General features: G+C 39.2%; 5 protein-coding genes and 2 non-coding genes across 7 annotated transcripts; all 7 read right to left on the bottom strand.

The window, feature by feature from the left end:
- Window positions 1-4,767: 4,767 nt before the first annotated feature.
- LOC113173415 (trace amine-associated receptor 13c-like) lies at window positions 4,768-5,619 on the bottom strand. Its single transcript, XM_026376831.1, has one exon. It carries the CDS (start codon window positions 5,617-5,619, stop codon window positions 4,768-4,770), a length of 852 nt encoding a protein of 283 aa, XP_026232616.1.
- A 1,473-nt stretch (window positions 5,620-7,092) lies between these two features.
- Window positions 7,093-8,360, bottom strand: LOC113173414 (trace amine-associated receptor 4-like). The gene is made up of 2 exons (XM_026376829.1): window positions 8,287-8,360; window positions 7,093-7,906 (listed from the first exon to the last, which is right to left on the bottom strand). Exons 1-2 carry the CDS (start codon window positions 8,358-8,360, stop codon window positions 7,093-7,095), a joined length of 888 nt encoding a protein of 295 aa, XP_026232614.1.
- A 1,483-nt stretch (window positions 8,361-9,843) lies between these two features.
- trnar-ucu lies at window positions 9,844-9,935 on the bottom strand. Its single transcript is given in 2 exon segments — window positions 9,844-9,879; window positions 9,899-9,935. It is a non-coding gene; the product is annotated as a tRNA-Arg (tRNA).
- Window positions 9,936-11,360: 1,425 nt separating this feature from the next.
- Window positions 11,361-12,212, bottom strand: LOC113173413 (trace amine-associated receptor 13c-like). Its single transcript, XM_026376828.1, has one exon. It carries the CDS (start codon window positions 12,210-12,212, stop codon window positions 11,361-11,363), a length of 852 nt encoding a protein of 283 aa, XP_026232613.1.
- A 1,478-nt stretch (window positions 12,213-13,690) lies between these two features.
- Window positions 13,691-14,958, bottom strand: LOC113173412 (trace amine-associated receptor 4-like). Its single transcript, XM_026376827.1, has 2 exons — window positions 14,885-14,958; window positions 13,691-14,504 (listed from the first exon to the last, which is right to left on the bottom strand). The coding sequence occupies exons 1-2, from the start codon at window positions 14,956-14,958 to the stop codon at window positions 13,691-13,693; spliced, it is 888 nt and encodes a 295-aa protein (XP_026232612.1).
- A 1,764-nt stretch (window positions 14,959-16,722) lies between these two features.
- Window positions 16,723-16,814, bottom strand: trnar-ucu. The gene is given in 2 exon segments: window positions 16,723-16,758; window positions 16,778-16,814. It is a non-coding gene; the product is annotated as a tRNA-Arg (tRNA).
- A 1,416-nt stretch (window positions 16,815-18,230) lies between these two features.
- LOC113172679 lies at window positions 18,231-21,912 on the bottom strand. Its single transcript, XM_026375672.1, has 5 exons — window positions 21,698-21,912; window positions 21,076-21,202; window positions 20,767-20,984; window positions 19,442-19,590; window positions 18,231-19,252 (listed from the first exon to the last, which is right to left on the bottom strand). Exons 1-5 carry the CDS (start codon window positions 21,786-21,788, stop codon window positions 19,157-19,159), a joined length of 681 nt encoding a protein of 226 aa, XP_026231457.1. The 5' UTR covers window positions 21,789-21,912; the 3' UTR covers window positions 18,231-19,156.
- Window positions 21,913-26,450: the final 4,538 nt, after the last annotated feature.

Genomic DNA, 26,450 nt, shown 5'->3' with positions numbered 1-26,450 from the left:
GCCCTGATAAATTGTCTGCACATGGACGATTAATTACAAATGCCAGCATCTGAACGTTTAAATTACTTTAACCCTTTCATTCATAGTGGTCGCTATGATGGACAGCTATTCAAAAGCTGTTCTCTTGTATATGCATTGGTTAGGGTTAGTAGAGCTATGGACCATGTTTCTCTGTCTTTTTGTAGAAAATCATTGGTTCATCAATCAGCTGCTGGATTCAGCATTTATGGCTGATTTAAAATGAGGCATGCTGCCACATTTTAGATCATCTGCAGGCGTTTGGTCATTGATGCCGATATCCCCATCAGCAGTCTATTGCAGTAATCAAGATGAGATTTGATCAAAGTCTATTCAATGGTTTAATGGGGTCATGTACTCCGACAGGGAGGGTCTGATCATTCTGATGTTGTGGATGGCATATCTAAACCACCTAGAGACTGATGCAATGTGTTATGTGAAGGTCAGTTGGTCATCTATGATGACACCCAGATATCTGGTCGTCTTAGGTTAAACAATCACTGCAGATCCAATGTTGATGCTGATGTTGTGTCGAAGTTCTGACAGGGAAGACTAAAACTTCAGTCTTGGGAATGTTAAGTTGAAGGTGTCTTTCTCTCATCCAAGCAGAGATGTCAGAGACACAGAAAGAGATGCGCAACGAGACAGTAGAGCCATCAGTTGGAAAGGACAGGAAGAGCTGTGTGTCATTCGCATAGCAGTGATAGGAAAAGCCATGTAAATGGATGATAGAGCCTAGAAAAGAGGTACAGATGGGAAAAATAAGAGGACCAAGGACTGAGCCCTGTGTCACACCGTTGAAGAAGTTATGAGTGTCAAAATCAAGCCCCTGTGAGGATACCTTGAAGTTATCTCCAGACAAGTAAGACCAAAGCCAGGCTAGATCTGATCCAGAGATGCCAAAGTCCGAGAGTGCAGTCATAAGGATCTGATGGTTCACAGTGTCAAAGGCTGCAGATAGGTCTAATAGATTAAGGACAGATGAGTTACCTGCAGCTTTTGCCACCTGTCAGTCAGAAGTGCCATCTCTGTGGAGTGACAGCTCTTAGCCATATTTGATTTCTGTCTCCTCTTATCACATGTCAAAGTGTCCTTGGGCAAGATAATGAACCCCAAGTTGCCCCCTGTGAGTCAGGTCAGTTGTATGGCAGCTCTGTCATAAGTGTGTGTGTGTGTGTGCTTGCGAGGTGAAATTGGTGAATGAGATGCATTGTAAAAGTGTTTTGACTGCCAGTTAGGTAAAAAAAGTAAAACACTATTTGAGTGCAGACCAATTGCAATGAACTCCCAAAATTCTATTTTATATTATAATATGTGTAATATATTATATTAGTCTCTGCTGATGTATGATGATTTTATCATTTATAAGTCATGATCATCCAGCACAGTACTTTTAACACTTATATTGACCCTGTAATAAACACAGCACAATGCAGAAGACAAACTGCAACATCACAGATATTTTGTCTTTATTAGTGATTCACAGCATTGATTTCTGAGTTCAGACTGTTTACAAGGTCAAAATTAAAAAAGAAGTGAATGAATCTGTGTCATTTTAGCAGCTTTACAGTAGTTTTCTTTTAGATTTGATCTGACTTTGAGGTCATTGTGTTGTTGATTCAGTAACAGCAAGTTCAAACCCATTTTCTTGATCAAATAGTTTTTGCATTTCAGTCACTCCACAGTGTCTCTCTACAGGATATTAGTCTCACAGGAGCCAGGCTTCAGAATTTTCAGTGTAACAATAAGTCGAATTGATTTTCTAAACCAGGGGTAAAAAAAGGTATAAATCATAGGATTTAGACTGGAGTTCAAATAGAACAGACATATTACAAAGGCAGTAGATGAATTATTAATTAGTGTTTCATGGCTTATAATTGCAACACAGAAATATGGGCACATGCATATTAGAAAGACAATTACAACAACGCCAAGAGTCCTGGCTGCTTTCATCTCTGATTTCTTAGCAGAGACACTCACTGAACGTTGGTATGAGACAACCACAATCTGAGACCTCATGGCACGAGCTTGAGACAGAACCACCACAAATAGTCTCATATTCAGAAGCATGATGACAGTGATGGGAACAATGAAGGAAAAAATAAGACCTACAAAATACTCAATAAATTTTAGGGCTATCACACACTCTCCCACACAGAAATGTGTGCCTGGCTGTTTCAAATTATCTTTCATGAGCACACAGAAAAAGAAGAGGGAACAGATCCAACACAGTGAAACACAGACCTGAACTCTTTTTGGTGTGACTTTGGTGGAGTAATGTAGAGGGTCACAAATAGCCACATAACGGTCAATAGATATGAGAACCATGTTTCCTACTGAGGTAGAGAGGGTCATAAAGTCTACAAGACAATACAGACTACACATACTGTCACCAAGAAACCAGCAGCCGTCTATGAGCATAATTTGAAACAACCAGAGGAAACCTACAGAGAAATCTGAGACAGCCAGAGAGAGGAGGAGGAGGTTGGTGGGAGTGTGGAGCTGCCTGGAGAGAAAAGACAACAACATGTTGTTTTCAGTTTAAACAAATATTACAACAGAAAAAAACCGTGACAGATTTGTCAAGGGATGAAGTGATTTTTAAAATAATGAAATACTAAAATGTCTCTCAGATTTTTAACATTCTTAAATAAGTTGTTACTTGAAGTGGGAGATGGAGATGATGACCAGCAGGTTGAGAGTCACAGTAAGTAGAGAGATGAAGGACAGAACAATGTAAATAAGAACAGTGTGAGAGTGAGGACGCTTTGGTTTCCTGCAGGAGGTGTTGAGATGTGGAAAGCAGAGTTCAACTTCCTCCATCATCAGAGAGAGAGAGAGAGAGAGGAGAAGCTACTGAGCTCTGACTGCTATCTTATAACCTCCACATCTCTTTACTCCCTCCTCTAACGTTCTCTCTTCATCATTCTCCTCCTTCTCTCTGTAGATTATCATCATTAGTGTCTGTGACAGTGATTTATTTTGTATTGATAACACAATGTCACAGTAAAGGTAAATAATACCACTGTTTTAATTGAGATTAACCATAGCTTGTGCCGTTTTTGTATTAGATACATTCAAGTTACAGTCTTCCTGTTAATGGTTACTGGGTGCTGAAGTCAATCCCAGCTGTCATCAGGTGAGAGGTAGGTTCATGACCTTGTCTCTATTTAGCTCTGACTCAGTTTCCCCCTCTGTTACTGGTTCACTCTGCGGTTGGTACCTGCCCGGCCCTCTGCCACCACCTCATTGGAACCATTTGCTCTCCATAGACTCTGGCTTGTATTTACTCTTTGCAAGTTTGGTTTTGCTGTTACTTTCACATACTGCCCAACATGATAATAAAACTGATGTTTCTTGACTTTATTCTGTCTCCAACATCTACACCAGCTTAATACATGACATCCCTTTAAATTTGACTGTTTTCTCATTTCTGTGTTTCATTTTGGATATTGGAGATTTTTCTCATATCAAGAACAACCATCTTCTTCCCACTCAACTTTAATTTCAGTGAAATACAATAGTGCAAACATTCAGTGATATTTTAAATGAATTAAAGTTATATCTTGCCCTCTCGTACTGTACAGCACATATTTGGGCCGATTAAATACAAATCTCTATGATAATTTGTGATAATTTTACCTACAAAATAAAAATTGTAATTGTAAAATTCTCATCAGTACACATGCAGCTGACCCAATTTAACTATATGAAGAAAAGTGCAAGAACCTTTTTTAGTCTTCAGTTTGTTTGACTGGAATTTAAAGGTAACGTATCACCTGCAGTAGTATTACATGCATCAACTCACAACTGGAACATCACACCTCAACAGTAAACCACAAGCACAGGAACTGAATCACAGGGATTAACAGGATTCTACTTAAAAGTTGGGAGACTAAATTTAAACCTTTAACCATACAGCACCCAAAGAACCCCCTCTCGGCCAGAATAACTGATTCCTGCCTGGCACCAACTCTAGAGTCAAGAGTTGTGGTCTGGACTATTGGGATCAACAAGCTCAGCTAAAGCACTGATGTAAAGATCAAAATCAACATTGTCAATTATAGACCAACAGATGAGGCAAGGTCTTGTGCTCAAGGGGATGTCAGTGAGGACCCTTAGTTGCTTGATGAATTATAACAGAAACATTAAGATATCTCCCAGTTTTTACTTCTCCTTGTAATGACACAGTGGACACCCATAGCTAAAAATATCTACAGTACTGTATAGCTATTTTCAGTTTTCTACCTCTTTACATCCTCTTGTTGTGTCCACATACCTAAAAATTATGTATTTTTAAGTACTGTACAGGTACAAAAAGCGTACCCAGTACATTCAGATTACAGGGAAGGTCACAGACTGTAATCTGAAGTGTTTCCCTCATTTCTGCACGAGTGGCCCAACATAACATAACCAAGATACTGTCTGCAGTGAAGTGAAGTAGTGTCTACAGATGATAGACATTTATTACATAAAAAAGATGAGATATGATCCTAAATCTTCTAATCACAGGTAAAAATTGGGGCTTTAAACTGCTTATATTGCACTACACATTAAAATGTGGTAATAGTGTAAAGTGAAAGTCAAGTGATCAAATTTAAGAACCTTTATTGTCACAATAAAACTTTCTCAGAGAATAATAAACTATTAAACAAACATTTGATATTAATTTACTTCTTGCCCATGACTAAAATCTTTTTTCTGTTCATGGTAAGGTCTCATTTCAGACATCATGCCTGTTTGGTCTCTCTACAGTATGTTGATGTCACACGAGTCCTGCTGCAGTATCTTAAGTGTAACAATAAACTTGACAGATTTTCGAAACCAGGGGTAGAAAAAGGCGTAGATCATAGGGTTCAGACAGGAGTTAAAGTAGAATGTGCATATTACAAAGGCGGCGGATGAAGCATTGAACAAAGTATCCTGGCCTGCAAGGCTGAAAGTGTAATATGGACAGAGACACATTAAAAACACGACTATAACAACACCAAGAGTCCTGGCTGCTTTCAGTTCAGATTTTTTAGCTGTTACTCTCACTGATACCTGAGTGAGTGTGACTGTTGCAATGTGAGACCTCATGGCTCGAGCCTGAGTCACAGCCACAACAAACACTCTCATATACAGAACAATAGTAACAGAAATGGGAACAATGAAAGAAACAACAAGATCTACAACTTCAGTAATGGAGTTAAGCAGAATGACACACTCTCCTAGACAGGAGTGATAGATGCCTGGTTGTTTCAAGTTATCCTTCAGATTTACACCTGGATAAATAACCGAACACATCCAACACAGACAAACAGAGGTCTTTATCGTTTTTAGAGTGATTCTCGTGGAGTAATGCAGAGGATGGCAAATAGCCACATAGCGATCAACAGATATAAGAACCATGGTTCCTACTGAGGCACAGGTAATAATGTACGCTAGATACTGATACAGGATGCACATAAAGTCACCCAGCAACCAGCATCCGTCTATGAACATAACTTGAAAGAACATGATGAGGCCAACGAAGAAATCGGAGACAGCCAGAGAGAGAAGGAGGAGGTTGGTGGGAGTGTGGAGCTGCCTGGAGAGGAACACCAGCAATACACTTGTCATATATGAAATATGAATTACCAATAATGTAAAATAATGTATATAATGTAATGAGTTTAAATAAAGTCCTAGTGTGTGGATACTTGAAGTGGGAGATAGAGATGATGACCAGCAGGTTGAGAAACACAGTGAGCAGAGACACAGTGAAAACCACAGTGTTAGTCAGCAGAGTCTCAAAGTGAGGACGCTTCGGCTTCATACAGGAGGAGTTGAGGAGCTGTGGAAAGCACAGTTCAGTTTCCCCCATCACCAAAGAGAGATACTGCTGAGCTCTGGAAGCATGTGCTTCCAAGCTTACTGTAATACATCTAATTTATGTCTATCGTCACTACCCACCCCTCCCTCCCCCTCAACCCTGCTGCTGTTTTTCTTACCATTACTACTAACATGCTAACTATACTAAAGTAGGTTTCTTTCTTTTTCAATGATTTGTTGAATATAAAGTAGTTAGAGAACATGTGTTGGACCCTTGTTTTTCCATGTTCTCACCATTTATTTTTTTTAATGGCCTTCTTACTTATCAACATGTTTAAATTTTGTCAGAATGATGTAGTTGTTGAAGTAGCTGTAGTAATAACAAGGTATTTGGATTCAAGATTGATTTGGGATTTATGTGATTTATTTATATTATTGCAGTTGAATTAACATAGTGTTTGGATGGGTCAGCAACATGTAGGGTTAGACTTAAGATTTACCACAGGACACAGAAGTTTGAACTTTTCCTTTAGCCTAACCCTGACCATAATTCTTTGTACACCTGTTTTTTTTACTTTGAAACTTCCACCACCTTCACTAACTAATTTTCATGACAATGGGTTCTTTCAAATTACTGAGTAGGTGAAAGACAGTAAACCTGTTTTTGGACTACACCATATCCTAGATACTGAATATAATACACATTTACACAGTTCTTCAGAAAATGAACCAAGTACAGACTGACACAGGTGGCAAGAGTTAAACCATGTATAATAATAATAATAATAGAAGCAGTGAGCAGCAGTTCTCTCTTCATTATTCACATTATATTGTCATGTGAATAACAGTATATTTACAGTGAGAAAGTGTTTTCAAGTGACAAGTGTAGTTCTCTGTACATATGGTACAGGCGCTCAGTCCTACAGGAGCGAAGAATCTGGGTTGTCTAGGTGTGAATACTGGATGCTCAGGTGATGGAGGTTTTCCGTTACATGACAAAGAAATACTTTTCCTTTTGGACCTATGGACTTTTGTGTTTATCATGTCCAAACAGCTCTAATGAAGCTCTGGACTCAACCTGAGCACAGGTCCAGATTAATTTACAGTCTGTTCTACAAGTTGTTGCACGTAGTTCAGTCAGCACTGATATTCCTGCAGTAGATGGAAAAAGTGTAGCAAACGTTCTCTACAGTCTAATCTATCCCAAAGCTTGGCACAACCATAATAATATAATGTTTTGGTTGTTACTTCTTAATTACTTACTACTAACACGTTCTCATTCTACACAACATTGGCCTCACAGGAGCCAGGCTGTAGTATTTTAAGTGTAAGAATGGATTTAATTGATTTTCTAAACCAGGGGTAAAAAAAAGCATAGATGACAGGATTTAGGCAGGCGTTAAAAGAGTACAGACATATTACAAAGGCAGCAGCAGATGTATTCATTAAATCATCTTTGCTTGTAAGAGAAACACAATAGAATGGACAGAAACACATTAGAAACACACCTATAACAACACCGAGAGTCCTGGCTGCTTTCAGTTCAGATTTTTTAGCCGTTACTTTAACTGAACCCTGTGTGACTGTTGCAATGTGAGACCTCATGGCTCGAGCCTGAGTCACAGCCACAACAAACACTCTCATATACAGAACTACAATAACAGTGATGGGAGCAACAAAAGAAAAGAAAACATCCACAAGACCAGCAATGTCATCAATGACAATGACACACTCTCCAAAGCAGGAGTTGAACCTACCTGGTTGTTGCAGGTTATCCTTCAGAATCAGAGTTTGAAAGATGACAGAACAAATCCAACACAGACAAACACAGACTTGAACTCTTTTTTGTGTGACTTTGGTGGAGTAATGTAGAGGATCACATATAGCTACATAGCGATCAATAGATATAAGAACCATGGTTCCTACTGAGGTAGAGGAAATAATGTAATCCAAATACTGATAGATAGCACACATGAGGTCACCAAGGAACCAGCAGCCATCAATGAGCATAATTTGAAACAACCACAATAAGCCCACAAAGAAATCAGAGACAGCCAGAGAGAGGATGAGAACGTTGGTGGGTGTGTGGAGCTGCCTGGAGACAAAGACGGATAAACAACAGTTAAGGCAAAGATTAAAATGTGAAAGCCTTGTTTGGGGAGGGGGTTCCTAACAACCACAAACTGCCTGTTTCAAACATTGATGAAACAGTTGAATACCTGAAGTGGGAGATGGAGATGATGATTAGCAGGTTGAGAAACACAGTGAGCAGAGACACAGAGAACAGGATAATGTAAATCAACAGGGTCTCATAGTGAGGACGCTTCGGCTTCATACAGGAGGAGTTGAGGAGCTGTGGAAAGCACAGTTCAGTTTCCTCCAGAGTCTCCATCACCAGAGAGGAGAAGCTGCTGAAGTCTGGCAGCTTATTGACCAAAACCTTCTATCACACATCAGATTTATCTCCATCCTAACCACTCCTCCCTCCTCTCCCCACCTCTGCTGCTGTTTTCTATTTGCAGAGATTGGACTATCACTTCTATACTCATCTTCCTTAATGACGGCTGTGACTATGTTTTGTGCCCATTTGTGGTCACATATCAGATGTCCAAAGTAAAATCTGGCACTGCTGAAGCCATAAATACTGCTCTATGTACTAAAACAGATCATCTACAAGAGTCTCATTCACATTTTCTGTCAAAGGTCATTGCTCCATAATATGGCTCAATACGTGTGGTACAGTCACATTAAAAGTATGGTAAGGCAACAATGCAACTTTATCGTTGCTGATAAAGTAAATCAACACAATAAAAACAGAACTTTAGAAAACCTATATCTGTCACATTTAAAAGCAACATACTTACAACACATGCTGTCTGTTTATTTCCCACTGCCCTTTGTTCACTGTCCCTCCTCTTACCTTCAGCCATGTCCAGCTGCAGCTGCTCAGCAATCAGCAATCAGGCCGCACCCTCTGACACCGTATAAATACTCCGCACCCCACTTCCCTCTCTGCCAGATCGTTGTTAGCGCTCAATCCACAAATGCGCTTCAGCTCTTGTCACATCTCCATCATTTTCCCATTTTGCCATAAATTTTGCTCATGTTATGGAACTGTAGTATGTTAGTTTTAGAACTGAGGTTGTTTTGGGTTCTGACTTGATCTCAGGGTTTGACCCAAAATACAACTTATTCCAACGGCATAGCTGGATAAGGAATCTGTGACCATGCACATAACAGTTCATCCACCAGTATTTTAGATTGTCTTTCATGTTTCTGTTGACAGTTTTCTTGTACTGTAATTATGTCCTTGACTTGTTTGTCCTCTTTTCACCCTTGTCTGTTGCTATTTTGATTGTTGAACTTGAAAGTCTGGCTATTTCAGGCTAATTGCTGCTAGCCGGCTTCCTCATGGTATTTAGATGTTGTTGTGGACTGGGATCACTATGGGCATTGTGTCCATCTGTGTCTATGCAGCCTTATACACAGTAAAACTATGATGCACTGTGTGTTCTGACATCTGTTGATCATGAACATGGTTCATCTTTTGCCTGAACAATCTAAATTAAAGAGTGAAGCCACCTTAGCCTATCAACCTGCAGTTCAGCATACTGTATATTATGCAGGAAGTGTAGAGGCCAGCAGGTTTCATCATCAGCACATTGGTATATACAGTCCAATCAAGCTTCTATAAATATTCCTTTGTGCCATCAATATATCTATTAAAATGGTAAATTTTCTACAAATTCTGTAAAATAAAATCTAGTACTTCCTTGTTGTATAGTTCCCATTCACTGTCAATGGATGTACAGCACCTTCTTATTAGTTACAGTACTGTGTATTGCTGCACATGATAAAAATAAAACTAGTGGCATCACTAACAGGATTTAAGGTCATAATATATTTGACTGACTGAATACTTTATTGATTCCCTTGGGGAAATTGTGGGTGGACAGCTGCTAGACGGTATGTCAGCGCTACACTACGGGGTTTCGGTGACTGCTCTAAAACCTGAGCTACTGCCCCAAAGCTCGACTCTGGTGGGACTCGAACCCACAACCTTTGAATCGCATCTCAAGTGCTTGACTAGAAGTCCAACGCGCTATCCATTGCGCCACAGAGCCTCATATACATACATGCAGTAGGCGCATGCACTTTCTGCATTATGCTGCAATGCAGATTTAAATAGGTTATTTAAACGTATATATAACGTACACTCAATGACACCTGAACTGGAAAGTTGTTTTAGACATAGCTTTGCCATTTTAAAAAAACACAAGACAACACTAATATGTTGCTGCAGCATGGAAATCAAAGAGTACGTTTCTACCATTATTTAACCATCTGGCTGTGTTAATGGTACAATATGGTGGACAGGGGTTCCTCACAGCTTGCTGTGTGTGAGGTAAAACAGCCACAGGTCAGTCAGAGAAGTCCATGCTGGTTGGTGCACATACAGTACAGCTACTGCTGCATTAAATAAGAATAATTATTCATTCATTCATCTTCATTGCTGTGATGTGAATATCTCCTCATGCTAACTAATCTGGAGCTTGTATTAAAGATGAATTGTTGTTTCAACAGACGGGATCAGTAAAAGTATTATTGTTTATTTTTTATAAACAACTTAAATGTTTAATTCTCATCCTTAATGTTCTTAGTTGTTGAAGTTAAAACTAGTTAGGACACACCTACTGTACTTTCTACACACTGTAACTGACCCGATTCCCATGAGACTTCGTTCAAAACAAACACCCGCCTACAGCTAATGACTCTCTTATGACTCGCTCTCCTTCTACTGAGGTCAGAAAACTGCAAACTGCTAAAGCACTGATGTAAAGATCAAAATCAACATTGTCGATTATAGACCAACAGATGAGGCAAGGTCTTGTGCTCAAGGGGATGTCAGTGAGGACCCTTAGTTGCTTGATGAATTATAACAGAAACATTAAGATATCTCCCAGTTCTTACTTCTCCTTGTCATGACACAGTGGACACCCATAGCTAAAAATATCTACAGTACTGTATAGCTATTTTCAGTTTTCTACCTCTTTACATCCTCTTGTTGTGTCCACATACCTAAAAATTATGTATTTTTAAGTACTGTACAGGTACAAAAAGCGTACCCAGTACATTCAGATTACAGGGAAGGTCACAGACTGTAATCTGAAGTGTTTCCCTCATTTCTGCACGAGTGGCCCAACATAACATAACCAAGATACTGTCTGCAGTGAAGTGAAGTAGTGTCTACAGATGATAGACATTTATTACATAAAAAAGATGAGATATGATCCTAAATCTTCTAATCACAGGTAAAAATTGGGGCTTTAAACTGCTTATATTGCACTACACATTAAAATGTGGTAATAGTGTAAAGTGAAAGTCAAGTGATCAAATTTAAGAACCTTTATTGTCACAATAAAACTTTCTCAGAGAATAATAAACTACAAAACAAACATTTGATATTAATTTACTTCTTGCCCATGACTAAAATCTTTTTTCTGTTCATGGTAAGGTCTCATTTCAGACATCATGCCTGTTTGGTCTCTCTACAGTATGTTGATGTCACACGAGTCCTGCTGCAGTATCTTAAGTGTAACAATAAACTTGACAGATTTCCGAAACCAGGGGTAGAAAAAGGCGTAGATCATAGGGTTCAGACAGGAGTTAAAGTAGAATGTGCATATTACAAAGGCGGCGGATGAAGCATTGAACAAAGTATCCTGGCCTGCAAGGCTGAAAGTGTAATATGGACAGAGACACATTAAAAACACGACTATAACAACACCAAGAGTCCTGGCTGCTTTCAGTTCAGATTTTTTAGCTGTTACTCTCACTGATACCTGAGTGAGTGTGACTGTTGCAATGTGAGACCTCATGGCTCGAGCCTGAGTCACAGCCACAACAAACACTCTCATATACAGAACAATAGTAACAGAAATGGGAACAATGAAAGAAACAACAAGATCTACAACTTCAGTAATGGAGTTAAGCAGAATGACACACTCTCCTAGACAGGAGTGATAGATGCCTGGTTGTTTCAAGTTATCTTTCAGATTTACACCTGGATAAATAACCGAACACATCCAACACAGACAAACAGAGGTCTTTATCGTTTTTAGAGTGATTCTCGTGGAGTAATGCAGAGGATGGCAAATAGCCACATAGCGATCAACAGATATAAGAACCATGGTTCCTACTGAGGCACAGGTAATAATGTACGCTAGATACTGATACAGGATGCACATAAAGTCACCCAGCAACCAGCATCCGTCTATGAACATAACTTGAAAGAACATGATGAGGCCAACGAAGAAATCGGAGACAGCCAGAGAGAGAAGGAGGAGGTTGGTGGGAGTGTGGAGCTGCCTGGAGAGGAACACCAGCAATACACTTGTCATATATGAAATATGAATTACCAATAATGTAAAATAATGTATATAATGTAATGAGTTTAAATAAAGTCCTAGTGTGTGGATACTTGAAGTGGGAGATAGAGATGATGACCAGCAGGTTGAGAAACACAGTGAGCAGAGACACAGTGAAAACCACAGTGTAACTCAGCAGAGTCTAAAGTGAGGACGCTTCGGCTTCATACAGGAGGAGTTGAGGAGCTGTGGAAAGCAGAGTTCAGTTTCCCCCATCACCAAAGAGAGATACTGCTGAGCTCTGGAAGCTTGTGCTTCCAAGCTTACTGTAATACATCTAATTTATGTCTATCGTCACTACCCACCCCTCCCTCCCCCTCAACCCTGCTGCTGTTTTTCTTACCATTACTACTAACATGCTAACTATACTAAAGTAGGTTTCTTTCTTTTTCAATGATTTGTTGAATATTATTATAAAGTAGTTAGAGAACATGTGTTGAACCCTTGTTTTTCCATGTTCTCACCATTTATTTTTTTTAATGGCCTTCTTACTTATCAACATGTTTAAATTTTGTCAGAATGATGTAGTTGTTGAAGTAGCTGTAGTAATAACAAGGTATTTGGATTCAAGATTGATTTGGGATTTATGTGATTTATTTATATTATTGCAGTTGAATTAACATAGTGTTTGGATGGGTCAGCAACATGTAGGGTTAGACTTAAGATTTACCACAGGACACAGAAGTTTGAACTTTTCCTTTAGCCTAACCCTGACCATAATTCTTTGTACACCTGTTTTTTTGACTTTGAAACTTCCACCACCTTCACTAACTAATTTTCATGACAATGGGTTCTTTCAAATTACTGAGTAGGTGAAAGACTGTAAACCTGTTTTTGGACTACACCGTATCCTAGATACTGAATATAATACACATTTACACAGTTCCTCAGAAAATGAACCAAGTACAGACTGACACAGGTGGCAAGAGTTAAACCATGTATAATAATAATAATAGAAGCAGTGAGCAGCAGTTCTCTCTTCATTATTCACATTATATTGTCATGTGAATAACAGTATATTTACAGTGAGAAAGTGTTTTCAAGTGACAAGTGTAGTTCTCTGTACATATGGTACAGGCGCTCAGTCCTACAGGAGCGAAGCATCTGGGTTGTCTAGGTGTGAATACTGGATGCTCAGGTGATGGAGGTTTTCCGTTACATGACAAAGAAATACTTTTCCTTTTGGACTATGGACTTTTGTGTTTATCAAATATGTCCAAACAGCTCTGATGAAGCTCTGGACTCAACCTGAGCACAGGTCCAGATTAATTTACAGTCTGTTCTACAAGTTGTTGCACGTAGTTCAGTCAGCACTGATATTCCTGCAGTAGATGGAAAAAGTGTAGCAAACGTTCTCTACAGTCTAATCTATCCCAAACCTTGGCACAACCATAATAATATAATGTTTTGGTTGTTACTTCTTAATTACTTACTACTAACACGTTCTCATTCTACACAACATTGGCCTCACAGGAGCCAGGCTGTAGTATTTTAAGTGTAAGAATGGATTTAATTGATTTTCTAAACCAGGGGTAAAAAAAAGCATAGATGACAGGATTTAGGCAGGCGTTAAAAGAGTACAGACATATTACAAAGGCAGCAGCAGATGTATTCATTAAATCATCTTTGCTTGTAAGAGAAACACAATAGAATGGACAGAAACACATTAGAAACACACCTATAACAACACCGAGAGTCCTGGCTGCTTTCAGTTCAGATTTTTTAGCCGTTACTTTAACTGAACCCTGTGTGACTGTTGCAATGTGAGACCTCATGGCTCGAGCCTGAGTCACAGCCACAACAAACACTCTCATATACAGAACTACAATAACAGTGATGGGAGCAACAAAAGAAAAGAAAACATCCACAAGACCAGCAATGTCATCAATGACAATGACACACTCTCCAAAGCAGGAGTTGAACCTACCTGGTTGTTGCAGGTTATCCTTCAGAATCAGAGTTTGAAAGATGACAGAACAAATCCAACACAGACAAACACAGACTTGAACTCTTTTTTGTGTGACTTTGGTGGAGTAATGTAGAGGATCACATATAGCTACATAGCGATCAATAGATATAAGAACCATGGTTCCTACTGAGGTAGAGGAAATAATGTAATCCAAATACTGATAGATAGCACACATGAGGTCACCAAGGAACCAGCAGCCATCAATGAGCATAATTTGAAACAACCACAATAAGCCCACAAAGAAATCAGAGACAGCCAGAGAGAGGATGAGAACGTTGGTGGGTGTGTGGAGCTGCCTGGAGACAAAGACGGATAAACAACAGTTAAGGCAAAGATTAAAATGTGAAAGCCTTGTTTGGGGAGGGGGTTCCTAACAACCACAAACTGCCTGTTTCAAACATTGATGAAACAGTTGAATACCTGAAGTGGGAGATGGAGATGATGACCAGCAGGTTGAGAAACACAGTGAGCAGAGACACAGAGAACAGGATAATGTAAATCAACAGGGTCTCATAGTGAGGACGCTTCGGCTTCATACAGGAGGAGTTGAGGAGCTGTGGAAAGCACAGTTCAGTTTCCTCCAGAGTCTCCATCACCAGAGAGGAGAAGCTGCTGAAGTCTGGTAGCTTATTGACCAAAACCTTCTATCACACATCAGATTTATCTCCATCCTAACCACTCCTCCCTCCTCTCCCCACCTCTGCTGATGTTTTCTATTTGCAGAGATTGGACTATCACTTCTATACTCATCTTCCTTGATGACGGCTGTGACTATGTTTTGTGCCCATTTGTGGTCACATATCAGATGTCCACGGTAAAATCTGGCACTGCTGAAGCCATAAATACTGCTCTATGTACTAAAACAGATCATCTACAAGAGTCATTGCTCCATAATATGGCTCAATACATGTGGTACAGTCACATTAAAAGTATGGTAAGGCAACAATGCAACTTTATCGTTGCTGATAAAGTAAATCAACACAATAAAAACAGAACTTTAGAAAACCTATATCTGTCACATTTAAAAGCAACATACTTACAACACATGCTGTCTGTTAATTCCCCACTGCCCTTTGTTCACTGTCCCTCCTCTTACCTTCAGCCATGTCCAGCTGCAGCTGCTCAGCAATCAGCAATCAGGCCGCACCCTCTGACACCGTATAAATACTCCTCACCCCACTTCTCTCTCTGCCAGATCGTTGTTAGCGCTCAATCCACAAATGCGCTTCAGCTCTTGTCACATCTCCATCATTTTCCCATTTTGCCATAAACTCTGCTCATGTTATGGAACTGTAGTATGTTAGTTTTAGAACTGAGGTTGTTTTGGGTTCTGACTTGATCTCAGGGTTTGACCCAAAATACAACTTATTCCAACGGCATAGCTGGATAAGGAATCTGTGATCATGCACTTAACAGTTCATCCACCAGTATTTTGAAAGCTATGTATATCCAATGTGTGAGTTATACATCATATCAGATGTCATGTGAAACATCGCGGCCTCTACAGTGTCAGTATCTGTAGTAAATGTTAAGGTTTCTTATGGATCTATGAAACTAGTTTCATCTTAGACCAGTCTATTCTTGCTCTGTTCCATGTATCCTACCATTCCTCATTCAGCCACAAAATGTCCTCGTGCTCTTTCCCTTTCCATGATTCACCTGCACCCTTGTTCAACCAGACACAGCTGTTACCACTTCATCATTATTTCTTGTGCAGATACAGTACCAGCAGTATTTGCCAGATTGTCTTTCATGTTTCTGTTGACAGTTTTCTTGTACTGTAATTATGTCCTTGACTTGTTTGTCCTCTTTTCACCCTTGTCTGTTGCTATTTTGATTGTTGAACTGGAAAGTCTGGCTATTTCAGGCTAATTGCTGCTAGCCGGCTTCCTCATGGCTTTTAGATGTTGTTGTGGACGGGGATCACTATGGGCATTGTGTCCATCTGTGTCTATGCAGCCTTATACACAGTAAAACTATGATGCACTGTGTGTTCTGACATCTGTTGATCATGAACATGGTTCATCTTTTGCCTGAACAATCTAAATTAAAGAGTGAAGCCACCTTAGCCTATCAACCTGCAGTTCAGCATACTGTATATTATGCAGGAAGTGTAGAGGCCAGCAGGTTTCATCATCAGCACATTGGTATATACAGTCCAATCAAGCTTCTATAAATATTCCTTTGTGCCATCAATATATCTATTAAAATGGTAAATTTTCTACAAATTCTGTAAAATAAAATCTAGTACTTCCTTGTTGTATAGTTCCCATTCACTGTCAATGGATGTACAGCACCTTCTTATTAGTTACAGTACTGTGTATTGCTGCACATGATAAAAATAAAACTAGTGGCATCACTAACAGGATTTAAGGTCATAATATATTTGACTGACTGAATACTTTATTGATTCCCTTGGGGAAATTGTGGGTGGACAGCTGCTAGACGGTATGTCAGCGCTACACTACGGGGTTTCGGTGACTGCTCTAAAACCTGAGCTACTGCCCCAAAGCTCGACTCTGATGGGACTCGAACCCACAACCTTTGAATCGCATCTCAAGTGCTTGACTAGAAGTCCAACGCGCTATCCATTGCGCCACAGAGCCTCATATACATCCATGCAGTAGGCGCATGCACTTTCTGCATTATGCTGCAATGCAGATTTAAATAGGTTAGTTAAACGTATATATAACGTACACTCAATGACACCTGAACTGGAAAGTTGTTTTAGACATAGCTTTGCCATTTAAAAAAACACAAGGAACTAATATGTTGCTGCAGCATGGAAATCAAAGAGTACGTTTCTACCATTATTTAACCATCTGGCTGTGTTAATGGTACAATATGGTGGACAGGGGTTCCTCACAGCTTGCTGTGTGTGAGGTAAAACAGCCACAGGTCCGTCAGAGAAGTCCATGCTGGTTGGTGCACATACAGTACAGCTACTGCTGCATTAAATAAGAATAATTATTCATTCATTCATCTTCATTGCTGTGATGTGAATATCTCCTCAACTAATCTGGAGCTTGTATTAAAGATGAATTGTTGTTTCAACAGACGGGATTAGTAAAAGTATTATTGTTTATTTTTTATAAACAACTTAAATGTTTAATTCTCATCCTTAATGTTCTTAGTTGTTGAAGTTAAAACTAGTTAGGACACACTTACTGTACTTTCTACACACTGTAACTGACCCGATTCCCATGAGACTTCGTTCAAAACAAACACCCGCCTACAGCTAATGACTCTCTTATGACTCGCTCTCCTTCTACTGAGGTCAGAAAACTGCAAACTGTAATCTCACAGGGATCATTCCAATCAGAGGTGTTAAAAAACATCCATGTTCGAAAGCAAACACATGATGTAAAATCCAAACGTGATGCAAAAAGAAAAAGTTGAATGATGCAACTTCGGCTGATGAGACCAAACTCTATTCAGCAAATAAGTTAAAGTGTGAACTTTGTGACTCGCTCCTTAATGAGCTATCATGTTCAGATTTCATAGGTTTCATTTATTCTCTGAGATCTTATTATCTAATTTATTTCTAATATTTTTAAGAACTGCATGGTCATCCATCTTTTCCACTTGGAACCACGACCTTCTATATAAGGGGTTTGGGGTCTTCCCATCACCATTACTACCAGCTACCTAGGACCAATGCTAAGCTAAATGAAAACACTAGCCACACTTCCCTATCTAACTACGTCCTAAATATTAAGACACACAAACCTTTTCTTGATAACAGTTTTGTTAAATTTCGCCTGTGAAGCAGAGACAGAATCAGCTTTATTTATTTACTACTCTATAATTATCCAGCTGGTAGAATAGTGGTAGCATAAAAACTGAACACTAATGTTACTATATGTAAATGTGTTAAACTAATAGGTATCATAATTGATTAAACCTAAAGCTATATAATTATAATATGTAGTAATTTTAAAGGAAAGTTTCTATCAGCAAGAACCAGGTGGGACTGATTCCTGCAGGGACTATATGAGTAGAGGCATTAGTGATCACACATGTTTGAGCATTGATGGCAGTGATTTTATTGTTTTCGATGTCTTGTCTTATTAGTTTCCTCTTAAGTTATTGTAACATGGGATACAGTGTTGTTTTAAATTGCTGAAAAGTTTAAAATCCTCACATGGCAGCAGTTTTCATGGCTGAGACAGTATCTCCCTCTGCCGTTCACTGTCAGCATTACATGTCAAATCAAAATGCTGCTGTGTATTAATGACTTTTCTGTGTTTGATGCAGATGACGTTCCCATCGGGGACTGTTAGGACTCAAAAGTGCATCATTCAACATGTTTGTGTGTTCCCTCTCAAAATGGGAAGGACAGGTTTGTACGGGGTTTATATCTTTATTGATAAAAAGTGACAAAATAAATGGCACGAAAAAGTTAACTTAAACAGACAAATCATCAGAACATTCACACGTCAGTACAAAACAGATAAATGAGCTGCTACATTTGATGGCAACCAGCAACAGGAAGGGAGATGAAATGTTTCATTAAATAGATTTATTCATTAAATCTCCTTCCTTTCTGTCACTGGTGAACTGAAGGGTTTTCAAGTGCAGAACTACTTTGGGCCTCAGACTAGTAGTAGTAGTAGAAGAGGGGGCGGCCTTGTTGCAGCTCCCACTCTTCCTCTGTCCTTTGACTAATATACGCCAGTATACATACAGTATAAATGACTGTAAATGACTTACATGAACTTTATATCCTATATAATGAATAATATAATTGCAAACAACAAAAGCAGAGATGACCAGAGGTGCAGCAGCTGACAGCAGCATCACGTTACACAGTCTTTGTCTCACCCTGCTGTTTAGCTTCAGTAGTACAACACAGAGCAAACGTTTGACTTTGCTTGAGTGTCACAAGGATCTAAAATGCTCCTGGGATGTCCACGTTTTCCCTCTTTTTACAGTCAGTAAAAATGAGTCAGTTACCACAATAAACACCAGCGGGCGGGTTCCGCGGCAGAGGAGCTTTCCTCATTTCCACATACGTGCCATTCTCCGGTTCCTCCTTGATTTTCTGGAACACAGGCAGGAAAATTGACACAGCTGTTACAGTTTGCTTTAATTAATAATTAAATTAAAATGAAATAAAACAAGCCTACGTTAAGAAACTTAAGATCACTAAATATGTGGTCTCCTTTTGTTTTTGTTTTTTTGCCAGCCAAACGAATACAACACAGTGTAAGACAGACAGACAGACAATCACCCTTCGTTTAATGTAGAGGCAGATGATGACACAGACGCACAGGAAGAGCAGAGCCAGCAGGCCACTCAGAATCCAGTTGAGCTGATCATATTGAGGTGAAGGTGGAAGTGGGGAGGGAGGTGCACAGTCCGTCTCAGTTTCCTTTTGACCTATTAAAGCAGTACATTTATTTCCTATTGATTTGCATACAAAATGTGGTCAGATGTGTTTGACGTTTGCATTAAACAGTTTTCAGTTACATTTAACTAAATTAATAGGTAAAAACAAGGAGGTAGATTCAGACTAAAACCTGACGGGTGCAGTAAAATGTGGTTCTTTCAATCTCACAGCTCGGAGAATAAAGGAAAAGATAGAAATGTCGAATGTGCAAAAAACAACTAACTCACAGAAAGAATACGGGTACAAATAAGAAATTAGGTCACAGAAGCTTCCACAAAACGAGTCAAATTTAGCGTCACTGGTTTTGTTTCACTCTGATGTTACGTCAGCTGCATCCAGCAGTTGTTTCAGAGAAACCTTTCGAAACTTTACGCTGTCAACAAGCTGCTCAGCACCAAAACGCAGACAGACTACTGTAGATGGTGAACTGAGTGAAATGAACTGTGGTTCCTCAGACAGGAGGAAAAGGTGCAATGTCGGTGGCTGATTGATACACATTTGGTTTGCTAATGATTATTTACAGCAGCAGGACAGTGAATGTGTTTGATTTAAAGCTGCCTCGGTTCATGGTAATAACCACATTTTAATGATAATCTTTACTTATAAAGCACTTTTCAAAACTGCATTACAAAGTGCTTCACATGAGCAAGAAAACACAGCAATAGTCAGACAAATAAAGCGCAGCATAAAGCATAAAAACTACCAAAAGGCTGACAACATTAATTCAAATCTGAGCTAAAAGAATGTTTTAAGAGGAGATTTACTGACTTTAATAGTCAGTTTTAGTTAAAGAGACGCCATTAAGGTTTTTAAAAGACAGCTGTAAAAAATTAATTCAATCCTAAAACTGGTAGAAACTCCATGTTTAGAAATAAACTGTCCAAGGGGGAGCAAGTGCATGGACAACACATTTGTGCCTTTTAGGACACCATACTTTACAGGGAAAAATGATGACATACGATTGTTGATGTAAATGCTGAACCTTCTAGCTGACAGGTGTGAGGAGAACCATTATAAATCTATAGTGCCTGATATTGCAGAACAGGCGTGTTCATGATCACACATGTGACCCAGTGCAAAAGTCAGGCTCACTTTTTTATTTTATGGACTGTAGTGGAGCTCTAAATTCAATTAACTGTATATAGAACATTAAGATAAGAACATACCTAGCAGTCTTGTAGGTGTTCCTCTCGTGGTTTTGTGTATATCGTTTTTATCGTTCACAGTGAACTCGCACTCACACAACATGTTCACGTCCTTTGGCCCAAGGTCCCATAAGATGAAAAGCCACTTTTTAGGATTGGTAACGTTCTTTAAATGCATGAAAACGTTGGAACAGTTTTTTTTTCCTTTCTGACAAAGCAGTGTCCTCTTATTGTCTGATCTGTAAAGTAGTGGACATTTGTAGTTGTCATGTCCTTGGCTTGTTTACATGTTTACAAACGGTGCTGAAGTACATATATCACTACACATACTGGGATATGCGGTAGAGTCGAACATCTTGAACAGACGAGATCTCTTCTTCTGCAGCAAATTCACAGGTGATGGTTGCTACCCCATCTGAATTCACAGACCGATTCTGTGGCTGAATCACCTGAAAACCTGATGAATGAAAAAGATTCAGCTACTCTTGGAAACAAACTACTGATTAAAGTAGAACACTTACATCTACAGTAACCACACCAGTCAGCCACAACAAGAACTCCAGCTGGTGGTTTTAATGTTGTGGTGGACAGGGTTCAGGAAGCTGCAAGGCACCATGTGATGTAGCCACAATTTGAATAGAAACTAATTTGATCATTTACAAATCATTTAAAACTTATGATTTTCCCAAAATAACAAATAAGACAACATATCCGATGCTGAAACAGAGATTTATGATCAAATTTATTACATTTGTTGAAGTATAAATTAGATTTGTTGTCTTCTACTGCTTTCATTCAAATGTAGACATTCTGTTTTTAAGGAATTACAAATAAATACAAACAGTATTACAGTAAAAGTGGAAACATCACAGGTTCTTAAATAAAAAGTATATATAATTTTCTTATTATTAGTTTTATTGTCATTTTAATACATTGATATGAAGAGTCTTACCATGGCTCAGGTGAAAAAGGAAACTCAGATAAACGGTAAAGATAATGTTGAAGCCGGAAGCTGTCATCTCAGTGTTTCTGCTCCTTCTCATACTCTAATTTAAAACATCTGGACACGACCTGAGAACCTGTCACAGTACAAAGATACTAATGAATGGCACAGTCACGGACACCTTCTCATACTGAGCTCTTCAGCTGTCACTCCAAATGTTTATGTTTCTGTAGTGTCTGTGGGTGGAACACCTTCCTGTAGCTAACACTTGTCACTTCACTTCACTTGTCATTTCTTCCTATTTTTTTTCAAGTCAGAGTAAAACACACCACTTCCTCTGCAGCAGATGTGGGGAAAACGGGGTTTGTCATTGAGCTTTAGGTGTTTGTTTCATGAAATGATGATTTACTGGTTTATAAAATATATCAAGAAATAAATAAAATGTTTATATAAAAACAAATTTGTGAAAGCAAATACAGCACAGAAGAAACTGAAGCCTCAGCGAAGTGGATCATGTTTGTATCAACATCACATCGTGAGGAAATGACTGTGACACTGACATATCAGATGACCTGATTTAATTTTCCTCTGCAGCTCGTTCCAATTGTCTGGAACTGAAGAGTGAAAGATCTTGTACATCTCAGTCTGCCACAAACAACAGTAATCTAAGATTATGATATGAGAAAGAGGTTTTTAAAATCAAAACACTTGCAAAGATTCGTGGGGAGTGCGAGCAGCTACATAAATGATGACATATCAGTGTTGCACAGAGAAAGGAGGCCAACCCATAGTACAGCACAAAGCAAAATGACGAGTTAGTGGTTTCAGGTTTGTAACAGACTGTGATAAACAGAGTGCAAAACATATCAGGGAAACTTTGAGAGATCACCTGTTTAATGTTTAATGTTTTCTATAATATCTGTTTTTTTTTTTTCATGTCTTATTTCTGTCTGTCTTATTTCTGCTTTCCTGTGTATTCAGCCTCAGTCAGTAAATTATTATTATTTTAGCTTAATCCAAATGAGTAGTTCTGTATAAAACCCAAACTTGGTGGTGATCTGCTAAGTAATATTCTTTATTCTAAATATTTCAATGATGTGATGCTCAGTTGTGTATTTACATTTAGTTATTTTGCAGATTATTTTATCCAAAGCGACTTACGAGTGAGGAACAAACAAAGCAAAATATCCAAACCAAGGAAAAGAACTTTACTTTAAAGTGCTCTAGGAAGAGCTGTTCCATGAGGTGGAAATGTTTGTTTTTTAAATAAAGGTTTTAAGTGCAGAGAAACGTTTGGAAGAGTTCAGTTTTCAGCAAGTTTTTGGGAGTGAGGCTGCTGTGCGTGCAGGAGACGGCATGTTGTTCCACTATTGTTCAAGCAAAGAGCTGAATAGTTTCTGAGATCTTTTGAGGTGAGGTGAGGTGAGTGGACCACAAGACCAGGATGTGGACGTGTTTGTTTGTCAGTTTAACCATTTAATCCCTACAGTGCCTGTAGAAAAGTCGACCGTCGTACGTTGGTTTCGTACCTCTGTCCTATTCGCACAGCTTGGTATCACAGGAACACCTTCAGTTTTGTCCATCTGGAGTCAAGGATGAACTGATGAGCTTAGTTTACTGTGGAAGCAAAGGTCAGAGGTCAAGATCACTTTAATTTCACATCTGTCTCATTTATGTCTCAGGAAATTTCATTACACCTGGCACAAACATCCACTGGGATTCATGGATGAACTGATTAGAGCAGAAACGTATGTAAACTGCAACCTGACTGTTTGGATGAGGCCTGTGATGAACTGTGATGCAGTGACTCGAGCTTTGCTTCACACGTTTCAGCTTTTACACAGTGGATCATTGTAAAGTCTTCATTAATTTGACCTAAAAGACTTAGAGTTAGAGTAGTACAAAATTTGGTTCAGACATTTCTGTCTCCCACAAGATTTATTTAATATACTGGGACAGTTTAGCTATAATCAGTTCGCAATTTTAAGCTATTAGTGAATTTAAGTATGTTAATGAACTAAGCTAAGTTAGTGAGAGTGTCACTTTTAAACTTTATTTTCAAAGCCTTTCTCTATGTTCTTTATTAACACGTTCCCTGAAAACCCAGTAGTCATATTTCTTGTGAAAAGAACACAGGTGGAAGAAGTTTTCCTTAATTAAGAAAAACTATTAGTACCACAGTGCAAACTTACTCTAGTAGGAGTAAGGTCCCTTATAAGTTGTTATGTTTTAAGGACCCGTGTAAGCAGTCAGGTAAAGTATTTGCCACTGAACATGTTTTTACAGTATTTATCAGGTGAGTCTGTTGCTTTCCTTGGTCTGGCTTCACATGTCTGCCTATGATCTTCATCTACATAATGTGTCTTTGACAGAAAATGAACCATTCTGTTTCGACCTAGCTAGAGTCAGCTACTTTGTCCACATCCTGTTTTTTTATGGTTTGTGCTTCAGTGAAGATTCTGTGTGTAAGTGTGTGATACAGATGGAAACCACAGACGCAATCAGCATTAACAGCCTGAGCTCTGATTGGTCTGTGATCCGAGAGAAGATGCGATGATGAGCTAATTCCTTGTCTTTCTGACCCAAAACAGTCAGTGGTTTTCTGTCATTGTGATCCCTTTTACACTGAATAAGTTCCATTAACTAGAATTTAGATTAGATGTGTGTGTGTGACAGCACAGTTTTATTTGAACATGCAGAAATTCAGCGAGTCATACAACTACAGCTTGATAGACAGGAATTTTAGTTCAGATAATTGTGTCTCCCACCAGAACAATTTAATATAGTGGGACGTTTTATTCATAATCAGATCACACTTAAGTTAGTAGTACATTTAACTATGTTATTGAACTAAGCTAAAGCTAAATTTAAACTTTGTTTAAATGTTCCCATCCTTCAATAACACATGTTCCCTTCTACCCACATTTTCACACCACTGCTCATAAAGGACATGATGACACAGTTACCAAGTTTCAGTGCGTTGCACAAGGACGTTTTTGTCACAGTTAAGGGAAAAGGAACGAGGCCGGGATGAATGGAAACTAGATTTATTCATAGATAAGCACACAAAACGGGGAACTGGGGGGGGGGGGGGGGGGGGTCACTACAAAATAACGTAAAACTACCTGAACAGCAGGAAACAAAGTGAAAGAGGAGCAGGGCTGGGAGCAGGGCTGGGAGCAGGGCTGGGAGCAGGGCTGGGAGCAGGGCTGGGAGCAGGGCTGGGAGCAGGGCTGAAAGCAGGCAGGTAGCAGGTGGGGAGGCATTGAAAGACACAACAATCTGGCAGAGGACTGAGGGGAGCTTTTGTAGGGAGAGGGGAACACAGGTGGGGCCAATGTGTAATCAGGTGGTGGAGAAATGTAATGGAGTCCAGAGGAAGAGGGAGAGAGGAGGAAAACCCCTTATACCCCTTATACCCCTTATCCTGCTGCTGCCACTCAGTAATCAGTCCACTATAAAACCCACAACCTTTACTTGACTTTATCATCTTGGTGATGAAGATAAGAGGGTTGTGATTGGTGTAGACCACAAGGGTATGGCTGGAAGAAACATACATCAATTGGTACAAGGCAAGAATAAGGACCAAAGCCTCTTTCTCAATGGTCGAAAAGCTTTTTTGATGCAAGTTGAACTTTTACACTAACTTATAGGTGTGGTTTAATACAGGTTCTTAACTAGCAGCTGCACTAAATAGTGCACGTCAAACACCAGTGTCAGCATCAACAGTAAAGAGGATACTCCAGCAAAGGGACTCCATCATCATCCCACTCTTTTCCAAACTGCGTGCAGTATGTTGTCAACATGGTTTGGAGTGTTGAGTGTTCCTCTGACTCTGGATGATAAGCAGATACACAGTTGCTGACGCACCTGAGAAAAGAGATTTTAGAGATAAAATTCATCACTTAGTGAGTTTGGACAAATTTGGGGATCTCAGAAAGTGTAGAGAACCTGACCAGAGCCTCTGAAACTACTTTAGCTGTAAGCTTCTGTAGTGGAATGGCTTCAGGGAACCAAAAGCTGCATGTATGATTGGTAATAAGTACTAATTTACAGACTTAGTAGAGAAAGAGGAACAACACAATCAATCAAAAAAAAGTCTCACCAACTGCAGGAATAAGATGTAGAGGTACAAACCTACAGTTTGACACACACAACATGTTTTGCAGTATTGAGCAACATCCGATTTCACACCAGGTCAATAAAAATCACGCAACACTCAATCTTGTTACTTCCATGTGTCGTAATCATGAGCCAAGTACAATATACCACAACAACAAACACATAGGCAATAATTTAGAATACACTACTCCAGTCACCCTCACAAGTCATCTAAAGAGAAGTCCATTTCCCTATTAGCACATCATTGCTCACAAAATACCCTTGAGAAACTTATCTATTTGTATCCTCTGAACAGCAAAGACAAAGTGCTATCTTCTCAGTCCAAAAGCCAGCACATCACCTTTGGCTAAAACGTATTAGAAAGTGTAATTTCTGACTTATTTTTCCTTTTCTGTGCACACACACACACACACACACACACACACACACACACAGAAGGACTTTCTGAATACTGATGCTCAACTTTAACTGGTCCTTCCAACACTATCGGTGTCGACACAGCGCATGGAAAGACAGAGACAGATAACCTCCAACAAAACCTGTATCAAGGACATTAGAGCCCAAAGCAGAATCAACACAAAATGGGAGAAAATCCTGTAGAATCAGTCATTGAAAGGCTCCAGTGTGTCTCCAGATTTTA

Source organism: Anabas testudineus, chromosome 21 (genome assembly GCF_900324465.2).
Source record: "Anabas testudineus chromosome 21, fAnaTes1.2, whole genome shotgun sequence".
Taxonomy (NCBI): domain Eukaryota; kingdom Metazoa; phylum Chordata; class Actinopteri; order Anabantiformes; family Anabantidae; genus Anabas; species Anabas testudineus.
The sequence above is the reverse complement of the archived record's forward strand: the minus strand, read 5'-3'. Positions and strand labels throughout refer to the sequence as shown.

What these genes read in the sequence shown, in the direction of transcription:
- LOC113173412 (XM_026376827.1), bottom strand. Translation starts at nt 14,958, where the DNA reads ATGAGTATAGAAGTGATAGTCCAATCTCTGCAAATAGAAAACATCAGC. An exon ending in GGGGAGAGGAGGGAGGAGTG is followed by an intron (nt 14,505 to 14,884) that starts GTTAGGATGGAG and finishes CTTTGTCTCCAG; the next exon opens with GCAGCTCCACACACCCACCA.
- LOC113172679 (XM_026375672.1), bottom strand. Translation starts at nt 21,788, where the DNA reads ATGAGAAGGAGCAGAAACACTGAGATGACAGCTTCCGGCTTCAACATT. An exon ending in CCTTTTTCACCTGAGCCATG is followed by an intron (nt 21,203 to 21,697) that starts GTAAGACTCTTC and finishes TTCATTCATCAG; the next exon opens with GTTTTCAGGTGATTCAGCCA. An exon ending in AACACCTACAAGACTGCTAG is followed by an intron (nt 19,591 to 20,766) that starts GTATGTTCTTAT and finishes CTGCTTTAATAG; the next exon opens with GTCAAAAGGAAACTGAGACG.
- LOC113173414 (XM_026376829.1), bottom strand. Translation starts at nt 8,360, where the DNA reads ATGAGTATAGAAGTGATAGTCCAATCTCTGCAAATAGAAAACAGCAGC. An exon ending in GGGGAGAGGAGGGAGGAGTG is followed by an intron (nt 7,907 to 8,286) that starts GTTAGGATGGAG and finishes CTTTGTCTCCAG; the next exon opens with GCAGCTCCACACACCCACCA.
- LOC113173415 (XM_026376831.1), bottom strand. Translation starts at nt 5,619, where the DNA reads ATGACAAGTGTATTGCTGGTGTTCCTCTCCAGGCAGCTCCACACTCCC.
- LOC113173413 (XM_026376828.1), bottom strand. Translation starts at nt 12,212, where the DNA reads ATGACAAGTGTATTGCTGGTGTTCCTCTCCAGGCAGCTCCACACTCCC.